At 38.3% G+C, this 21,105-nt stretch overlaps 1 protein-coding gene across 1 annotated transcript in view; it reads left to right on the top strand.

Moving 5' to 3' along the window:
- The first annotated feature begins 6,679 nt into the window (after positions 1-6,679).
- Positions 6,680-21,105, top strand: part of LOC108696531 (arginine-glutamic acid dipeptide repeats protein-like) — a 46,560-nt gene continuing 32,134 nt past the window's right edge. The window contains exons 1-5 of the mRNA XM_041569334.1: positions 6,680-6,891; positions 12,917-12,965; positions 16,787-16,911; positions 17,723-17,822; positions 19,943-20,041. Of these exons, the coding sequence (XP_041425268.1) occupies positions 6,866-6,891; positions 12,917-12,965; positions 16,787-16,911; positions 17,723-17,822; positions 19,943-20,041 (399 nt within the window). The 5' untranslated portion in view covers positions 6,680-6,865. The remainder of the gene's footprint in view (positions 6,892-12,916; positions 12,966-16,786; positions 16,912-17,722; positions 17,823-19,942; positions 20,042-21,105) is intronic.

Below are 21,105 nucleotides of genomic sequence, written 5' to 3'. Positions count from 1 at the left end.
AATCATGCCCCCCTTGAGGCTTTTTGGTTCATGGGAGAGGTAGTAATACTTCTAAGGATGATTGGTGCCAGTTAAAGATAAGGTGAACACCTTGTTTGTTAGTGCAGATACAGACTTCTGGGGAATGTGTAGAACTCTTCAGCAACTAAATAAATGACAAAATCAAAAGGGTCTTTATAGCGTGTACAGCTGCCAGCTTTTGACTTTAGGGCTCAGAATACAGCGACCCTCGCTCTGTAACACTGGCCCATCAATTGACGTAACTTTTCAGAACCATGCAGTATCTTACATGATGATTTCCACATTTAGTAAATAGCAATGCCTCATTCTAGTTCTGCAGCAGCCTTATTTGAAATGGCAATTGTTCCCCATGCCAAGTCTTCCCTGGTTACAGCCAAGCATAAAACTAGCATATATTAAAATGTCCAAGAAGGGCAAGTCCTGTACCAAATACTTCATAAAGGGGTGGTTCACCTTCAAACAACTAGTTGGTGTCAGATAGATTACCAGGAATAACTTTTTCCAATGACATTTTCTAGGTGTCACCGTTTTTCTAATATTGAAGATTAAAGTGTAATTTTTCACCTTCTGAAGCAGCTCTGGGAGAAAGGGTCACCGACCCTGTAAACTATTCTAAATTGATACATTTACTTGATACATTTCTTTTGTCCCTGCTGAGCAGAATCTCTGGGTTTCATTACAGGCAGCTGTTAGAATTGATACAATAGTTGCTAATAATGTGGCGATGTTGCTGAGAAATGTATCAACTCAATGTTGCAAAATTGTAACAGTTTACAGTCTGCTTCTGAATTACTGAGCTGCCAGACTGAAACACCAGAGACACGAACATTCAACTTTAAACTTTGATTTTGGAAAAACAGTAAAAAAATAAATAAATAATGGAAAGTAATTAAAAATAGACTTTATTTCTGGGGAATAATCTAAAACCTGTTTGGAAGATGAACAACCCCTTTAATAGTATTGTTCAGTGTGCATATTGAGAGTGATATTCTGAGACAATTTGCAATTAATTTAATTTTTTTATTATCTGTTGCTTTTGCTTTTAGTTTTTTATTCAGCAGCTCTCCAGTTTGCAATTTCAGCTATCTGGTTGCTAGGATCCAAATAATTTTAGCAACCATGCATTGATTTAAATGAGACTGGAATATGAATAGGAGAGGGCCAGAATTGAAAGACGAGTAATACAAATTAGCAGTAACAAAATGTTTGTAGCCTTTTAGAACATTTGTTGTTTAAATAGGGTCAGTGGTCCCCATTTGAAAGCTGGAGAGGGCCAGCAGAAGAAGGCCATTAATTCAAAAACTATAAATAATGTCCACATATTGTTAAATAAGTCCAATTGAAAAGTTGCTTAAAATTGGCCATTCTATAACATACTTAAAGTCAACGAAGTATAATTCTACATTATTCTTCATTATTCTAGTTAGAAGGTTTATTCTGTAACTGTTCTAAATTGGCACATTTCTTATCTTTTGCCCGCTAAGCAGAATCCCTAAATTTCATTAAAGGCAGCTGTTAGAATTGATACAATAGTTGCTTATACTCCACAGATGCTGCTGGAAATGTATCAACTAAATGTTGCAAAATTGTAACCGTTTTGGAAACTGCACCTGGATTACCAAGTTGTCAGACTGAAACACAAGACATTAAACTTCAAAAACACGACATTAAACCTCAATTTTGGAAAAATTTAAAAAGTGGAGAGCAATTGAAAAAAGTCTTTATTTCAGGTGGACAATCTGAAACCAACTCAACTGAAAAAAAAAATAGCTTGGAAGGTGAACGACCCCTTTAAAGGAGAACTAAACCCCTTCGGCGCTAAAATCCCTCCCCTTCCCCTGTGTTGCTCCCTCCTCCCCCTTGGCCTACCTTCCCCCTGGGCAAATGCCCCTAAATTGCTACTTACCCCTCGGCGCAGGTCCTGTCCACAGGGTTCACAGGCGCCATCTTCTCCTGTGCAGTCTTCTTTCAGGATTGCCCAGCGTTTGGCGGCGCATGCCCAGGGCAAAGTTGCAAAGTCTCACTTTGAGTAGCAGTTCTGAAGTGAATCTATCCGTTATTTTAGCCAAACGAGTTTGGGGACAAACTGTTCAATGTTTTTGTTCATGCCCAATATCTACATGTGCGGCTGGAGTTGGCTTACCAATTTGCATACCGGATGTTTACATATATCTGCTTCTCTAGAAATGACATGTTTTGTGTAGGTGATAATGATTTGCTAATGATTTAACAGGTCACAAACTTATTGACGTCCCCATAGACGCAAAGATTTTTCTTTGGTGAACGACCGATTTTAGCAAAATCCGACCAATCCGTCAAATTATCATGAAGTTAGTGGGAATCAAACGATCATACATCTTGCAATTTTTTTTTTTTTTTTATCCAACAACTGTCAGAAAATTAATCGGCCAGGTTAAAAAAAAATGTATCGGTCCCAGTGGAATCTATCTATGTTTGCATGGCCAAGCAGGCAGCGACCCTCCGTTTTGCTGGCAATATCACCTGAAATGGTCTTTTTAGTTGATGGACAAATCTTACATTTAAACGATCGTTTCGAGATAATCGTGGTCTCACGATAACAAAAAGATCTTTTAAAAATCTTCACATCTATGGCCAGCTTTAGACCCCCCCCCCAAAATTTCCTGTAGTCACACCATGACACTTGTTGTCGTATGCACGCTATACTTTAGTCCTAACCTAACCCTTAGACTTCATGTACTTTGGAGAGCTTCTGCTTCAGAAAATACTTTTAACTTTTGGCCCATACTGAAATTCAATATTGGTAGTCATGATGCTCTTCCCCATTATTCCCCTTAACCCTTGCAGTTACACTTAAATGTGTTTGTGTGCTGTTTTTCTTCTATGTTTCTTTTATTTGATTTATGTGTTATAAGTATGCTCATTCAGATTCATCTGAGCATGTTGGGTAATCACAATATTGCACATAAATGAATGATAACTGCTCTGAGCATCCTGTTTCATTGAAAATGGTGGTGTTCGGTACCAGCATCCTTTGGGTTCCCCCTCCCTTACTGCTTGTGAAATAGCATTAACCACTTGCTTGTAGACATGATCAAGTGCTGTACAGTGGTAGACAGTTTAATCAGCCCTGGGAACTTTTCCAGCGTTACATTAGCCTCGCATCTTCTTGTATTGTGGCAAAATAATCATTAGTGTTGTCTAGATCGTGCATCTTACAGGCCAGTTATTGGAACTGGATAAAAGCAATTAAGTGTTTAGTGCTGGAGAGCATATACTTACATTTTCAATGTGTGTGCAGTGAAAAGCACTTTGCTGCTATACTCCCAAATCATTAGACTCATGAGCAGGTAAGAAGCACTAACTGGTTCCCTTAGCTTTCTAAACACCCCACACAGCTCTCCAGTGCACACTTTTTGATGTGGAAAGGAAACTGATTGGGCACTAGAGCTTGTCTGATGCCACTTGTGAGTGGCTAATATATATCAACCTTTAATGTGATAGTTGCCTTAGTCTTTGTGCTAGAGTCCTGCAGCGGGTCGGGTACTTGCAAAAAAAGTGGGCACCCTGCGGAACGAGGGGAGGATTTTCAGGTGCCTGCCAGTCCGCGGGTTGGGTTGCGGGTCTCATCTAAATTTCTTATCTTATGTAATATTGTCTATATTTTACTCCTTTTAAAGTTTTACAATAGTTGATTCTGCCCGCCCACTTTTGATGACGGCACTTCCGGTTTTCAGCACCATCACTTCCTTTTTAATGGAGGTCGGTGGGTTGAAGACAGTTGTGGTTCCGGGCCAGGTAGAGGATCAAAGTGGGTAAAATGCAGTTCTGGTTGCGGGGTCGGGTCCGGGTCTTAGAAATTGGTTCCGGTGCAGGACTTGACTTTGTGCTTGTCTTTAAACTTAAAAATGTGTCCTATTTATAAGTTTTGTTTGACCTAAAATGCTGCATTCAGAACCCAGTAATATAGTGAATAAAGTACCCAATACTGAAGGCCAAGTGTTTTTATACAGGTCATGGAACCCCAAAGTGACTTCTAATATCCTCATATTTTGCAACAGGGGGTACTTTATTAATTATAATACACAAGCTTCATAGTCATATGACACAAACGACATCAATAAGCTCTGATTATAGCCAGTGACACCAAGCACCATTTATAAGGATATTATTTACAGGATATTCATGGTTTTTGTGTATTATATAGTGAATAAAGTAGCCCCTCTTGTAAAATATAAGGATATTATTAGTTACCGAGGAGTTTCATGACCATATAAAAACACGAGGCCGAAGGCCGAGTGTTTTTATACAGGTCATGGAACTCCGAGGTAACTTCTAATATCCTCATATTTTACAACTGGGGGTACTTTATTTATTATAATACACAAGTTTCAGTGAGTCATGTGAGAGAAATGACATCACTACTCACCGTTTATAACTGATGACATCACTACTCACCGTTTATAAGGATATAATTTACAGGATATTCATGGCTTTTGTGTATTATATAGTGAAAAAAGTACCCCCTCTTGTAAAATATAAGGATATTATTAGTTACCGAGGAGTTTCATGACCATATAAAAACACGAGGCCGAAGGCCGAGTGTTTTTATACAGGTCATGAAACTCCGAGGTAACTTCTAATATCCTCATATTTTACAACTGGGGGTACTTTATTTATTATAATACACAAATTTTAGTGAGTCATGTGACAGAAATGACATCACTACTCACCGTTTATAACTGATGACATCACTACTCACCGTTTATAAGGATATAATTTACAGGATATTCATGGCTTTTGTGTATTATATGTATATAAGCAAACTGTTGTTGGGGGATGGTTAAGCAAACACATTGCCAACCTTGCCTTAGATGCCCAGCACTTGCAGGATCCTTGCAGTAACATCTAATTGCTGTATTTATTTCTTCAAGTTACTGGAATGTTACTGGCCATTTTACATAACCCCACTTTCAGAAAAAGCAGGTGGCCATCTGCTTGACACCACCAAAACATGGCTTTCTGTATGTGGTTTATGGGCCATAAAAACTTGCGGACAATGTGATTAAAGACTTATTAAGCCAGAATTTGTGTCACACCCATATTAAACATTTGATTTTATGGTATTCGTGAACTAAGGTAAAAGTTGTGCTTTGGGATTTTGGCTGCAGCATATTAATCCTGCTCATTTGCTCATGTATCTAACAAGAGACTGGTTCAAGGTATGTCATTTTATTAGAAGCTTCTGCTAGGTGCCATGCACTTTATATTAAGCACTGTGCCAGGCTGCAGCAATCAGAGCAAAACACCATTGGATCCCTCTGCAGCAGGTCCAACGTTCAACCTGCACAGTGTCCAGCAAGAAATATATTCCCCATACATCACTCACCTGCTAAGCACCAGTCATGCTCAAATAAAAGGGGAAGGTTGCTGGCCCAACCATTTACGCTGATTAAGTTGTTAATATTCTTTTATTTTAATATTTAATTGGCATGTTTTACATGGGCCGCTGCTCTCTCCATTAGGCTTCTTCTGCATTGTGGTGGGTCCAATGTTTGTTTTAGTTATTTATAATCTCCATGTAACGCATTGATAAATACAATGTGAATCGATACATACAGGGGGTTATTTACCAAAATCCAAAATAAACTTTCTCAAATATACTCTGATCAAATCATCACTGGTTATTTCCCCTTATTTATCAATACATTTTCCCAAAAAAAAAACAGTGCGGGAAAAAACTTGAAAAAATTGTACGAATATTCAAATCATGCGAATTTTCCAACGGAATACTCAGATTTTTCGGATATTTGTCCGAAACCCACAAACTCTTTGGATTATTGCACGAAACCCAGCGAAGATCAGGATATGTTCTATTGATTTATATACAGCCTATATATATATATATATGCAGGATTTTTGGTTTCGACTTTTTACATCCTCGGGGTATAATAAATCCTGAAAAAATCCAATTTTCATTAATTGATTATTCTAATTCATAATTCTAAATACATTAGTAAAAAAAAATTGGACTTTAATAAACAACCCCCGCAGTGTACGTTGCTACATGTGGGGAAAAAAAAGTATGATATTTGAAATTTGGGTTGAATTGCACACTCTACATGAAATGGAATTCAGAAACTGTGGCTAAAGTTTCTTTTTTTGGATTCCATGTCTACAGAGTGACTTGCGCTAAGAGTCTGGAAAAGATGTCTTATTTGCATAATACTTAAGCACTTTTGGTAATGTGGATCCCTGCCGTGCCTTATTTCCGTGGCTTATTAACAAGGAGTATGAGGCGGGGAATTACTGGGGATGGGATCCCAGCTGATTTGCTTGCCTCTAGTGATGGTGTGTTTGCCACAGAGCCGTGTTCATGTGTCTGTGTCGCTGACATTGCCATTTAAGTCTCAGCAGGCGGCAGCCCCAGGCATCGTTGCTCAGAGAATCCCTGGCTGGGGCCCCTGCTCTTTGCTGCACACAAGCTTAGTATGCCAGAGAGAGAGAGAGAGAGGTGCTAGCAGAGGCTGTGTACTCTGCTTTATTTACGGAAACAGCAGGGTTGAGATTGATTGCGTTGTAGGAAGGTCTGTGGCTAAGACGAGGAAGGAGGGGGTGAGGGGAGTGGATGAGAAATAAGCAGGAGGGGGTCACAGCACATGCTCAGTACCTTTAGTCTGAGGGGGGAAGTTTTCAGCGCTGTGCGTGGAGGCTGAGGTCATAGCACAAGCTCAGTGAAAGCTCTCTGAGGTTTCTGACTGCATGTGCCACCATTTTGAGTAGTTAGAGTAAGGAAAGGGGAGAGTTTAGAGCAGGAACTGCAGGCTGAGGGATCCAGGCAGAGCCAGCAGCGTCTGTGCTAGTGATGGATGACCTCTTCAGCCCCTGCAGGTAGGAACTGACATATGGCCTCTCGCACTGCTGCTGCAAGCTTGTCACATATTTACTCATGGACTATATTTTCCTCCTGTTCAATTAGTATTGCATGTCGATGCCGAGCCGTGTGTGCAGCTCTTATGCATGCTTACCTTTCAGCAGCACTGGCAGCTACGCTTCTATCTCTGCGCTCTGCTGTCTCTCTCACTCCTCCCTCACTCCACCATTTCTCCCTGTATAACGCTGTGTTAACCTCTAGCATTGGGGCCTCCTGAGGCATCTGCCACTTTGTGGTTCTTACTCTATGCAAAACTTAATAAAATGCATTTGTCTTAAAAGTAAGCTCGGTCTCTTCTGAAGCCAACACGGCTAGTGATGTGGCTCCTTGGCTTAATGTTTTGGGCCTGCAGTGACTGTTTAGATAATGTTTTCAGGAGGGCTGGAGTTGGGAAGCCATTGGCTGCTTAGTTCTGTGGGTGGAACTTTTGTTTTGATTGAGAAGCCTACGTCCCCGGGGCTAATGATGTGAGTTACTCTGATAATGTGGTGGAAACAAGTCATTCCGGAGTCCTATAACTGCTGTTAAACTCCGTGATTCTGTCTGTCAGTGGGCCTGACGTTTCTCTCTCTGTCCCAGGGCATCATCCTCAACAAATGTACTCATTTATTAATATAGGGTATTTTTCCTGAATTCAATAATAACTCCAAACACAGAATTTAGCAGCTATATAATTTATTGTTCTGCATGGTGTTTTTTGCAGTCTATTTGTCTGTGTTTTTGAGAAAATGAAGGCGCATATATTATGCATTTCTATTTACACTATGTAATTCATTTTTACGTTTGTAAGTTAAAGCATCTTTCTCAATTACTGTCATGGTGTTTTTCATGTGTTTCTAAAATATCAAAAACATGTATAGGAAAATAATACCTAAATGGTATTTCTGGAGACTATATCTGTATCACTGGTTGAGGGTCCTGGGAGATGTAGTTTGTAAGTCTCTAAAGACGGTCTATCTTGTGCTGCAGAGTAGAAGATGTTATTATGCATGATGGTATTGATGTACAAGCATTTCTGGGCTGCCCTTTTTTATTTTGATTATGTATTGATTTCTATAGATTCTTATGTGCTGGATAGCTACATTTTTGTATTAGAATGACAAAAATGTTGCTCTGAATTAAAAAATAAAAGTTGCTTCTTGAGATATGCAAAGTGAATGCAAGTAATTCTGTGTACATGCACGAAATATGTTATTTCAAAATGCATGCTTCATAATTCAGGCTACTAAAATCATATTAAGGATACAAAACCCAACTGAATTATTTTGCCACTAAGATGGAGTTATACTTTATATCTTATATCTTCTTACAGAGAAAAAGATTACCATAAAAACAATGTAAATGACTTAAATACTTTAAATTACTTATAGGAATATGGAAAATGGTGCTCCCGTATAGTTTTTGACATAATAGAACCCATACCTGTAATTGCTTTTTTCCTATTTTATTTTATAGCAGGTTGTAATGAAAAAGGTTTGACTACAGTGAGAAATAAATCAGAAGTTTGTTTTAGTGCCAACATTTCTAACATTGAAACAAGTTGGTAATTGGGCCATATTCTTCTTGCTGACCTAAAGCTAAATAATTCTTAATGCTTATTGGTGCATCTATAAAATACAGGTATGGGACCTGTTATCCAGTATGCTCGGGACCTGAAGTTTTGGGAATAACGGATCTTTCCGTAATTTGGATCGTCACACCTTATGTCTATTAGAAAATCATGTAAACATTAAATAAACCCAATGGGCTAGTGTTGTTTCCAATAAGGATTAATTATATCTTGGTTCAGATCCAGTACAAGGTACTGTTTTATTATTATTATTATTATTATTATTATTATTATTATTATTATTATTATAGAGAAAAAGGAAATCATTTTTAACATTTTTGATTATTTGTATAAAATGAAATCTATGGGAGATAGCCTTTCTGTAATTCAGATCTTTCTGGATAATGGATCCCATACCTGTAGAACAATGATCGATGATATTGACTAGTAGTATGCTGATTCACATTGAATGTAGGAAAGAATTCTTGATATTCAGCTGTTGAGTCAGTGTGGCAATTGCACCTCTATTCCTTTATGCATAGAAACTATATCTGTTGGAACTGCGTGTTGCTAGTCAGATCGGATGTGTGACTTCATGTTGCTAGTACCATGTACCATGTCACTTATTTAGCTTGTTTGTGTTCCTTATTGGGATATTGCTGGGATCTCATACTTGGGTTTCACCTGCTGCTGAACTGTAGCACAGGTATAGGATCTATTATGCAGAATGTTTGGAACCTGCAGCATTCTGGATAATGGGGGTTTAAGACATTTTTTGTCTGCTAAAACACATGAAATAAATGCAGATTATTTTGATACCAGTGTAGATACAGTATATGCAGCTTAGTTAAGCTCAACTACAAGGGGCTGTTTTATTACAGAGAAAAAGGAAATAATTTTTATATTTTAAATAATTGTTTTAAATGAGCATTATGGGGACTTAGCCTTCCTGTAATTCAGAGGTTTTTGGATAATGGGGTTCTGGCAAAGGGATCCCTTGTCTGTATAATCAGTTTCTGCTAGACACGCACTTAATCCAAAAATAGTAGTTTTCCTCTTATGAAAGTTTTGTCTTGAGTTGCAGGTTTTTCGTGCCCCTTCTACAGCCTTGATAATAGTTCAACCAAATCTGAACCCTAATTTTCATACTCCCATTTGAGAAATTAAGATGTACATAGTCTGTGGAAATAATGTAGCCTTCGTTTGTGTACAGCTTAAAAGTCACGCGGTTTTCATGGTTTGGAATTAGTTTGGTTGAAATTTGGTTGGAATTTAGCCAAATCCTGAACTGAATTCTTGATTTGGAGCATCTTTATTTAGTACACCTTATATCTTTATTTTTCCCCAGTATAAAATATACCGAGCCCATTTGATTGGGTCTGCCTACGTGAAAACTTTGGGGGTGGGAAAGGAGACATTAATCCTACACTTTTCCTTCAGTAAAATAGTTTAGCTGCAGATGTTGTAGTGTTCATTGCTTTTGGTTCTCTTTGTTTAAACTTTTGTGATCATATAAATATGGTTTTGCAAAAAAAAAAATGAAGCTGCTTCCTTAACCACTCATAGTTTTAAGATTTTGTACCATGTTAGCCATTGAAAAAATGCAGAAAATGTAAAGTTTGGTGATACCTTTTATTGGCTAACTGAAGACGTAACACTCATGGAAGCACAAGTCACACAGAGGCCGAAACAGTTCCAAACAGGCTTAGTGACTGTCTATGGCATTTTACAACATCCCCATCTAGGACCTTTATCAAAATTCTCCTGTTAACTTTTATTATCAATTGTTCAAAAGAAAAGTATTTGTCCTCTCTTGGGACCTCACTTTACTGAACAGTTTGGTTGCTATAAAAGGAAATGGATAAATAACGATGGATGGATGAATGGCATTGGTGGTCCTTGAAAGTTGTTCTATGTAAATTTTTGCTCCTCAAAATGAGTGCTAGCAATCCGATCTGCTGTTCCAGTTGAGATGGTCCTGAAGCCCCCATGGTACAGTCTATTGGTGGACTATACTCGGCAACACATTAGTGTACATAGTTGTTGTGGGATCTATGATTTTAAATGCATTATAGAATTAAGTCCATCAATAGGCAGTGTAGGACTATCTATAATATGAGTTAGAGCTATGGGACCTGTTATCCAGAATTCTTGGGACCTGGGGTTTTCAGGATAACTGATCTTTCTGTTAATAGGATCTTCATACCTTAATCCTACTAGAAAATAGTTGAAACATTAAATAAATCAAATAGGCTGGTTTTGCCTCCAATAAGGATTAATTATATCTTCATTTGGATCAAGTACAACTACTGTTTAATTATTGAATAAAACTGAGTTTACGGGAGACAGCCTTCACCATAATCTGGAGTTTTCTGCAACAAGTTTCCGGATCCCATACCTGTACCTTGATGTGGCACACAGGAACACATATTTTACTCAAATTGTGGTACTTGTCAACTATTTATTTATTTATTTTGCATTTATATATGTTTTATATTGGAACCTCTTATGGGCAGGGCCCTTTGTACCTCTAGTATAGTTAATTGGTTGTTTTGTTTTTTATAAATCTGCATGTTCAGTGTATACACACTTTTATTGCACAGTGCTGCTGAATATGTTAGCGCTTTATAAATATGTGTTAATAGTAATAATGTGTATATAGGCTGGCAATTATTTTTTCTCATTTTATATGATTATTTAGGGTTGCACCAAATCCACTATTTGGGATTTGGTGGAATCTCCGAATCCACGCTGGAAGATTCGGCTGAATACCGAACTGAATCCTAATTTGCATACGCAAATTAGGGGCAGGAAAGGAAAAAGTGAAAAAAAAAATCCTTCTTTTGTAACAAAAAGTCACATGATTTCCCTCCCCTCCCCTAATCTACATATGCAAATTAGGATTTGATTCGGCCAGGCATAAGGATTCGGCCGAATCCTGCTGAAAAAGACCGAATTCTGGAATTGGGGCATCCGTATTATTATTTATGTAGGGCATTTAAAAATGTCTGAATACATCGGTGCTTTTGTGTTAAGCCTGGTATCAGATGCTGGAGAGGCTTGTCTGCTAGAGACCAATCAGCTTGCAGTGAATTTGTTCGAAGAAAATAAGCCATGTGACAATAGACTGACCAATAGTAGTGTTCTGATTTTCTTTGCATATGTTAGAGGTATTGTATATTTAGGGACTACAGATATTTAATTTATAAGACTATGTAACTGTATAAAGTATCCAGAATGATGGAGGTGCTGTTTCATTCCCTTTGTGTTCTAATGGCAGTATCATAATATCTGCCTTCCTCTTTCCCTGCCATTTCACATTCACTTTCCTAGCCTCGCTGTCCAGTGCCTGTTTACCTCAATGAGCACTGCGTTTCCATAGTAACCGGCTTCTTTTCAAAGGGAAGATCTTGTCATTTTATGTAATTCGCCGCAGCTGAAGAGGGCCGAAATATTACGTTGTTTCTATGGTAACTGCTTTGATAGATCACTTTCCTTTTGTGCCTTTTTTTTTAAAGCAGATATGATGGTGTACCCGCTTCTGGAATTAACTCTTTCTATTGGCAATATGTTAGATTTGAGCACACGATTAAGTGGGGAGAGTGCAAGAACTCTTGCAGGATATACATGTGACTTGTCTCCTTCAGATAAATGTATTTAAACAGTGAAATATGATTTAATTTTCTACGTACCCTGCTGAATACATGGATAGGTTGTTCTTACATTGCTCATCATATTGCAAGATCACTGCCAGGGAATGGAACCTACAGTGGCTACTCCGAATTCATGAACATCATATATATTATTGGTAATCTATTATGGCAGGAACAGCTGATGTGTGAAATGGCCCTCCTTCTATCTGTGGTGGCCCCTCTTCATCCTCTCTGCTACCCTGTCCTGTACTCGAACCAGGTGGGATCACAAGTATAGAGAAGGCAATTGCAGACTTTACAATAAAATAGCTGCGTTTAAAACAAAATTGAACATTAGCAGCAATGGTTCACCTTTACGTTAATTTTTTTTAGTATATTACAGAATGGCTAAATTCTTAGTGTAATGTAAAAATCATCCAACCATCCACTTCTCCAACTATGTTGTGTGTAATTCTGGTCTGACTTAATTTAATCTATCACTCGACAGTCACACCCAGTGTTCTAGCAAGAGTTGCCACCTTGCCAGTGTTTTACTGCCTTGGCCAGTGAAAATAATTTTTGATGCCATTTAATATGGAGGAAAGACGAAATATAGGAAGGACAGAAAAGGGGGTAACCCTAGCTCTAGCATGCACAATTTCATATCCATGCGTATGCTACAAATGTATGTAGTTCTCGTGAAATGTGTATCCTTGTGTCTCCCCCCTGTTGGGCACATGTTGTTTTTTCTCTCTTTTATTTAATCAACAATGCTATAACTTTAATCCAATTGTTTTTCAGGAGGCTAAATAGCACCCAGGGTGAAATAAGAGTTGGACCCAGCCATCAGGTACAAACCTTTTGACTTTAATATTTAATAGAGTTGTGTGAAACTCAAATGCTATGAATAGCCTTGTGACAGATAAGAAGATGCTGTTCAGCCATTGCCTGGAAGTTTTTTTTTTTTTTTTTTTTTTTACAAGGCCAGTTTTCTGGTTGCTATACTACATGATAATAGCAACCAAATAATCATTTAAATCCCAGATTAAAGGAAGTATAGAGTCAAGACATGGGGCCATATTTATGAATGGATGTGTTTACGTTTCACAAAAAAGTGTAAAACTTGACATAAAATTAAATACTTGAGTATACCCACTTTCTCTTGTTACTGGATGTTTTTGTTTGAAATTTATACACCCACTTGTATAGCACTGTGGAATATGTTGGAGCTTTATAAATACATGTTCATAATAATGATAAGGTTGTGCTATTCATATTAACATATTAACTAGCTTGCCAAATTGCCTGTATTTACACCAGAATAGTACACTTGAATGGACTTTTACAAAATCCATTGAAGTTTATGGGGGGGGGGCAATACTGGCATAAGTCTAATAAAGTAGAACAGAAGTCATTGTAGTAGTAGTAAAGCTGCATACGAGTCTAGGTATGATCTAATGTGGTTATACTAGTGATGTTGATTTCTATAAAATGTAGCTAGTGTTCCACACGTTTTTTATTCAAGGATTCACATAAGCTTCAATACTTTTTAAATACAAGGGAACTCATTTAACAAAACTGGGTGAACTTGCACCTGGGCAGTAACCCATAGCAACCTATCCGTGGTTTTTTTAATCCGCTACAGGTAGAGCAATGAAAACAAAATTTTGGTTAGTTGTCATAGGTTACTGCCCAAGTGCAAATTTCCAAACTGTTAATACATGAGCTTCCCAGACTTTTAAAGGGTTACTTTCACGGGAAAACATGTTTTATTCAAAACACATCCGTTAATAGTTCTGCTCCAGTAGAATGCTGCACTGAAATCCATTTTCAAAAGAGAAAAATTATTTTTTTATATTTAATTTTGATCTCTTATATGGGGCTAGACATGTTAGTTTCCCAGGTGTCCTCAGTCATGTGACTTGTGCTCTGATAAACTTCAGTCACAATTTACTGCTGCACTGCATGTTGGAGTGATGTCACCCGCTCCCCAACCCCCCCCCAACAGGAGCTTATCAATAGAACAATAGGAAAGTAACTGGAAAACTGCTCTCTGACACAAGATAACAGCTCCCTGGTAGATATGAGAATAGCACTCGATAGTAAAAATCCATGTCCCACTGCGACACATTCAGTTACATTGAGTAAGAGAAATAGTCTGTCTGAAACCAGTTCCTTCATGAAGTGCTGGCTCCTTCTGAATGCACTGGGTCAGGCACAATGCTCTGAGATGGCTGCCTACACACCCGTATTACAACTAAAAAAAATACACTTGTTTGTTTAGGAATGACAATTTATATGGTAGAGTGAATTATTTGCAGTGTAAACAGTGTAATTTAGAAACGACAACATTATGAACTTCACAGAATCCCTTTAACATTCACATCACTATTCACACGTGTTTATAAATATGGCCCATGGTTACACAGCTTACAAGCTGCATTAAAATTCTAATTTGATTAGTCCTGTTGTAATTATTTGTTGGTTCCCTTGATTTATTGAATAACAGTTTGAAGCACCTCACCTCACTAATGTGAATAAGAGCAAGGGTACACAGAAACATAGTCTGCGCTACTTTCAGCCTGCAGATTTTTTGTAGGCTGAGATTTGGATCCGCTTCATGCCCCATCTCTGTGAATTTGTGTTAAATCTGCCTGTGTGCACTTACACACAATGAAGATCAGCCCAAATGTACAAAAAGAGTCATATTAAGGCCAACCTCCGCTCCACAGGCTGAAGTGGCTCAGATATATGAGTTGGGGCACGGAATGGATCCACGCAAAAATATGCAGACCCTATGCTCTGTGTGCCCATGGCCTAATTGTTTCATTTTATCACATTATCCAGACTTCTAATTAATTTCCCGTTTAATCTGTTTGATCATTTACTTTTCTGTTTAAACAGAAGATATTGCTATCTGTATAAAGCCTCATATTGATAATTTTGTAGGGTAAGGGCTTCTTCAATGGTAGCAATCTTATCCACCATTTTATTTTAGAATAGGCTTGTAGCTGTACTAAGTAATAGTTTTACTATTATTTAGTATCTCATTCTTTTGGTCTTCCCAGCCACAAGCAATATATTATAGATTTTCTGGGTCATCATCACATATTATCATACAGAAAGTCTTCTATTAAATGTAGGTGTTAAATCATTGGCAAAGGCATCTGCACCTCTGACTCGTAATTGGCTGCTTCCAGATAAATATTGCCTTTTTAAGTATGATTTGTATTGCTTCCATAAGAAGTAATTACAGGGGCTGGGAGCTGTTCCTCATGAAGTGCTCTCCATCCTTGCTGCTAATATAACTGCCGATGACTAAAGCTTCTAATTAGGTCTCCTGACACAATGAAATATCTGTTTAATGAAAGCATCTTCTCCCTCAAGCTCTGTATGCTTCAACAGTTCTCATTTTGTTAAATTTGTTGGCTTTCATTTGAGAAGTAGAGACCCTAAAGCCTGAAGTTTTGCCCCAAGCCTATGGAGAGAATTAGACGTCTGTGTGAACTGGCCAGAGCATTACTTCTCTTAACTTTCTTTAAATAATGTCCATGATTGGTCTAAAAGCCTGTCTCATTAGGTAGATTGAAAAATACACATGGAACATCACACATGATGTTTTTAAATTACATTCACAGAAAAAAATGGTTATATGTTGCAAACTTCTTCTATCGGTGATTATCCCCTCTGTATATGGCACCCTGGCACAAATATTGTCTAAAAGCTCCATGTAAAGATTTATGAAAGACCTGTATCGGTAAAAAAATATATATATATTTACACTGTTTCTTTAACAATAAAATAAAAAGCACTTTTTCACTAGGCTTCAGCAGCCCAGCAATTTTTTTTCCATTACATATAGCAGTGATAAGTACAGGTACCCCAGTTTTATCTATTTTTTCCTGTGTGTCTTTGAGGGTAACCCACTTAGCCCTCTGCACAGAAGCATGTCATGTAAATCCAGTGGAGGATGGGCATATATAACCTAAATGCACTCGCAGATTTGCTCAGCTCAGAGTAGTAAGGTTGCAGCAGCTGGACTAGCATTGAAGATTGTCAAGTTTGGTAGCACCAAACACCCCAGGAAGCAATTGCTGTGCCCATGGCTTTCAATGTTTCCTCATTTGTTTCCTGGAATGGGTGTGGAAGTAATTGCTCTGTTAATAGGTTATGCATATAATTGCTACTAGGGCCACCAACCCATTTATTTTGCCAGATGCTGGCCATAGATGATGGAGGGAGGGGGGGGTCTGCCTGGGCTGGGGGTACGGGTATTTTTGCAAAAGGGTTTCCTTCTCCTTTAGGGTTGGGGCATATTCGGGGAGATTTCATTCGATTTCCGAAGACGCCCGAAGTTGCCTAACAAGGAAACTTCGGGCGACTTTGGAAATCTAAGCACCACGAGTGCATTAGCGCAGGCGATTCTTCATTCAAGCAGGCGGAAGGCAGTTCGGGGAGATTGTTGCCCCGCAAAAGAGGCAATTAGTCGCCAGGCGACTAAATCTCCCCGAATCTGCTCTTAAGGCTGAAAGTGGTTTCTGTGCCTAATGCTCTTATCAGAATCCCTATCAACTGAAAGATTATTTCTGTACTTTTTAGCCACAGAAAGTCTTGTGTATGCTTATTTATTTGTTTAGAACTGACTTAGATGACTGTTTTTGTTCTTTACAGGCCAAGCTTCCTGATTTACAGCCTTTCCCATCTCCAGATCGTGATGCCATTACTCAGCATGAAGAGTTGGTGTGGATGCCGGGTATTAATGACTGTGACTTGCTGATGTACCTGCGTGCGGCCAGGTAACCAGAGAGATATTTTAATAGATTAAATAGTAATGTTATTGTGGTCCATAGTGGCCTAAAGGATTTGAGATCCAGAATCTGAGTAATCCATATCGCCATTTTCAGTTCTGCCTAGCTTCTATTAGATGTATTATCACATCATTCTTAGCTATTATTTCCCCGTTTCTCACAGGCTTAATCGGTGCTACTGAAAATGCTACTTATTCCAACAGATCCGTATCATACTGTGCTGCTTACAAGCAGCCTAAATTGATCACTTCTTACTCAGATTCACTTGCATGTTAGTTATAACAACATTTGTTGTCTACACGGTTATGTATAAGGTGCAGCCAAGGTAGGCAGCTAATAAACAGCACATGTGTAGATCTCACCCTGACATTAAATGTCTGCATTTTCAGCACCACAATTTAGCTGTTAAGAGAAAGATCAAGGGGAGTACTTTAAGGGACACTGTAAATCTTTGCAGAAGAGAACGTCCGCAATGTCCCTATTATAGGTAATGTTTGATGCTGAAAAGCAATGTGAAATTGCCCGGCCAATATTATCCATTTCTCATTAATAACCTTCATGCAAACGGCAGTTTTGATCCTAGCAGTGTCTTAAGAGCATTTGTACTTTTTACTGTTAGCCCAAAAATAGCCTGAGAACAGACTGTGCTTCCCTTCTGACAAATGTAGAAATAAATTGCTGGCCAGCCATACATTCACAATACCAGAAACTGATTGCTAGATAAGCATGGCTAAGCTAGCAATTGTGTACTTTTAATTTTTTTTTAATTGACTGGATCTTCTTTGTTTTATTTTTGTAGGAGCATGGCAGCCTTTGCAGGGATGTGTGATGGGGGATCGACAGAAGATGGTTGTGTTGCTGCTTCTCGAGATGACACTACGCTCAATGCTCTCAATACAGTAAGTCTTGGCTGTTTTTTGATGTGTGAGTCAACTTTACAAAACATCTGTGATAATTGGTTCTCAAGCATAGGAGTTTATTTTGTCAAAATTAAAATATACACAACATGATTTTTTTTTTTAAATATCCAACACTGATCATCTTAATGTCCGTTTAACAAAAACAAATGTTCTTTAATTGGGGTGCAGAACAGCACCGAGGGTTTGCACTAGCCCGTAAGTTGCAGGGATTTGAAGGGTAAGCTTCCCTGGCTGTTAGGAGAAATGTATGTGTCTCTTTGCATGAGACTTTAGACATGAGGCCTGCCAATATGTAAAATGAACACTTCTAAAAATAACAGTTGCTGGCTATAAAAGCAAGGCATTCTGCTAGAGCAGGGGCCTCCTTCAGTTTGCCGCCTTCTATAAATCCATAGTTCTACATATATTCCATTTCAATCATTGGTATGTGGTATTTGTCATTCATGTCCCTTTAACGACTGTTGTGACAGACCTTCTCCCTTTTGTGCTCTTAAATAATTAAAGCATTTATTGTTACTCATAAAGCATTCACGGGTGTAGAGCTAGACAGGTAATAAGGCAGCTTAAAGGAATGGAGATGTATAAAGGGAACTGTTTTTGTTAAAGGCTTGCATCCTGCAGCAAAAGGGTGATGGTGGGTAGGTAGGAAAGGGAACGTAGTTATATACTTAGATCTTGATGATTAATTAATTTGTTCTTTTTAAAGAACTGTGTGGAGGGTGTTGTATACTCATATATACATATACTGTACATATACTGTACATGTCCTATTATGTTTTTGCCTGAGCTAAATTAAGATTAGAGAAGAATTGTCATTGCTACTATGTTTCAAGAATCTGAATCAGAGATCATTAGCCACTAGTTTATTCCAAGACTACCACGAGCTGGAGGTTATCCCAAGTCCTTGATTTTTGCCAAAAAAATGCCCATTTTCAGGCGTTCATTGCAGAAGTACAGGTTGTCAAAGCACCTTTTCCCTCACCACTAGCAGTAGAATATGCTCTGTGTGACATAAAATAGAATGGAAACATTTTATGTGAATGTGAGAGCTTAGAAATGGAATTCATTATGATGCCAGGAAGCCTTCCAGCTGGGTCACTAAAGAGAACTATGGATTTCTATTGTGCTGATGGTAAACTGTGCTCTCTCACCTTTTGAATGTGCTGTTTGTGTGTCCTTACAGTGAAAAAAATGCAAATGAATAAAACGGAAAATTGCTGAGTTTATGTTCCTACCCATAGTATTCAGCAAAGAGAGGCAGTGAAATTGTATGCAATGTGCCAAATTTATAAAGAAAATTTTTAGGAAGCACCGAATCCACAATTTTAGGAATCCTATGTAAAAGATTCAGCCTAATCGGAACCCTAAATTTGTATGTGTAAATTTGGGAAAAGAGGGGGGAAGAGAGTAAAAAATTTTGATTTCCTTGTCTCGTGATTTTTTGGATTAGTTTGGCCAGGCACTCGGATTCGGCCAAATCCTAGATTCGGTGAATCCCTAGAAATTTTACACAAACGATAATGGCTATTGTGTTCAGTTTATGGCTCCCATTTTGAAAAAGGGTAAGGAGAAAACTTGTAATCCATCTGATCAGCACACAGTCCAGTGTAATCTGTGTGTGGCAGATTGTCCAGAGTCTTGGAGTGTATTGGCAATTTTGACATGTACCCAAAAACAGTTTTTACATAATAAAAGCAAATTTAATTTTAAGCAACTTTCCAACATACAAAAATGATTTTTGAAGTTATTGGTTCATGTTATTGTTATTTAATGGCTTGTAATGGCCTAAATCTTAGTGAATGTGAAAATGTTTTATTGCTGAGGTGTCTGTTGCCAAGCATCCAAGAACTTAGCAGCACTTGCTAGTTACTTGCTGTTCGTTAACTCCTACAAGTGCTTACCCCAAGAACCATGGAAAAACCACACTTAAAGGAGAAGAAAAGGTTAAAAGGTCTATATTGAAGACTAGTAAACCCAACAAAGTAATGCTGATCTGAGTCCTCTGACAAAAGAAACACCACATTTCTTTCTATTGTGTACACATGGTCTTCTATAACTAGCTGAACGGTAATAATAATAATTTATCTTGTGTCTTACAGCTACATGAAAGCAATTACGACGCTGGGAAGGCGTTGCAGCGCTTGGTGAAAAAGCCAGTTCCCAAATTGATTGAGAAATGCTGGACAGAAGATGAAGTGGTAAGAGATACAGAAATATATCAGGCTTTTCTGTTGGTGCTTTTTCTCTCCTGCCTTCTGTAAGCGAGTTGCGTGCAAAACTGTGCCCGTCAGGTGCCTCTTCTCACATTTGATCTTTTAAGAGGAATGTTTGGTAGCAGCTGCTTCCTGTTTATAGAGATGTTTATGCAAACCTGTCGGCATCCATCTCTGCTCAATTTTCACAGCAGAACATAGTTTGATCTAGTATTAAAATGACTGCTAACTCGCTAGCCATGTGTACATACCGATCCGTTCTCTAATATCTGGGACAGAGGTTGGGGGATGGAAGCTTTGTTCCCTTACATGTTGTGTCTGGGCAGTTTCACCTATTGCACCTAGCTCAGGGGTGCCCAAAAGGTAGATCATTATCTACCAGAAGAATTTTGGTGAATGGCACACCGGCCGATTCGGGGAGATTGTCTCAGGGAGACAATCTCCCTTAACTGCCTTCCTCTACCCTCCAGCCGGCTATAATGAAAAATCGCCAGCGGTGATCAGTAGATCTCAAGACTCTGTCAACAAACAACTTGTCTATATCACCCTCCTATTTCATGCTTTTCATTCAGATTCAATAGTTGTTTGTTAAATATAACAATATAAACTCTCTCATTAATCAATATAATGTTTAGGTAATATTTTCCAATGAACAGAATGCCAACAATGCTTTTATGGATGTAGACCGTAATGGGACAACATCACTAAAAGTAGACTCCGTATTAGTAAAGTATGGGCACTCCTGACCTAGCTACTTACCAAAGGTGCATTGTGTTCAGCACTAAACATACTTGAACCATCACCTGATAATAAAGCGACACCACAGAACAGTAACTCCACCATAGGTGCCATGTTGTCAGGCCACAAAACCTGTTGGGATGGTACATTGCTGTATTTAGTTACGATTTATGCCTGATGCCCATCCTCACTATTTCACTCTTTATTATTAATGGAACTGTATACAAGTGTGCTACCTGTGCCTAGCAGAGATGGGTTCAAATTGCACTACTCGTCTTCTGTATTGCAGGGAATGTCTTTGCGTATATTTT

This window comes from Xenopus laevis, chromosome 7L (genome assembly GCF_017654675.1).
Source record: "Xenopus laevis strain J_2021 chromosome 7L, Xenopus_laevis_v10.1, whole genome shotgun sequence".
Taxonomy (NCBI): Eukaryota; Metazoa; Chordata; class Amphibia; order Anura; family Pipidae; genus Xenopus; species Xenopus laevis.
Note: the sequence above shows the minus strand (reverse complement) of the source record. Positions and strands in the feature narration are given on the sequence as shown.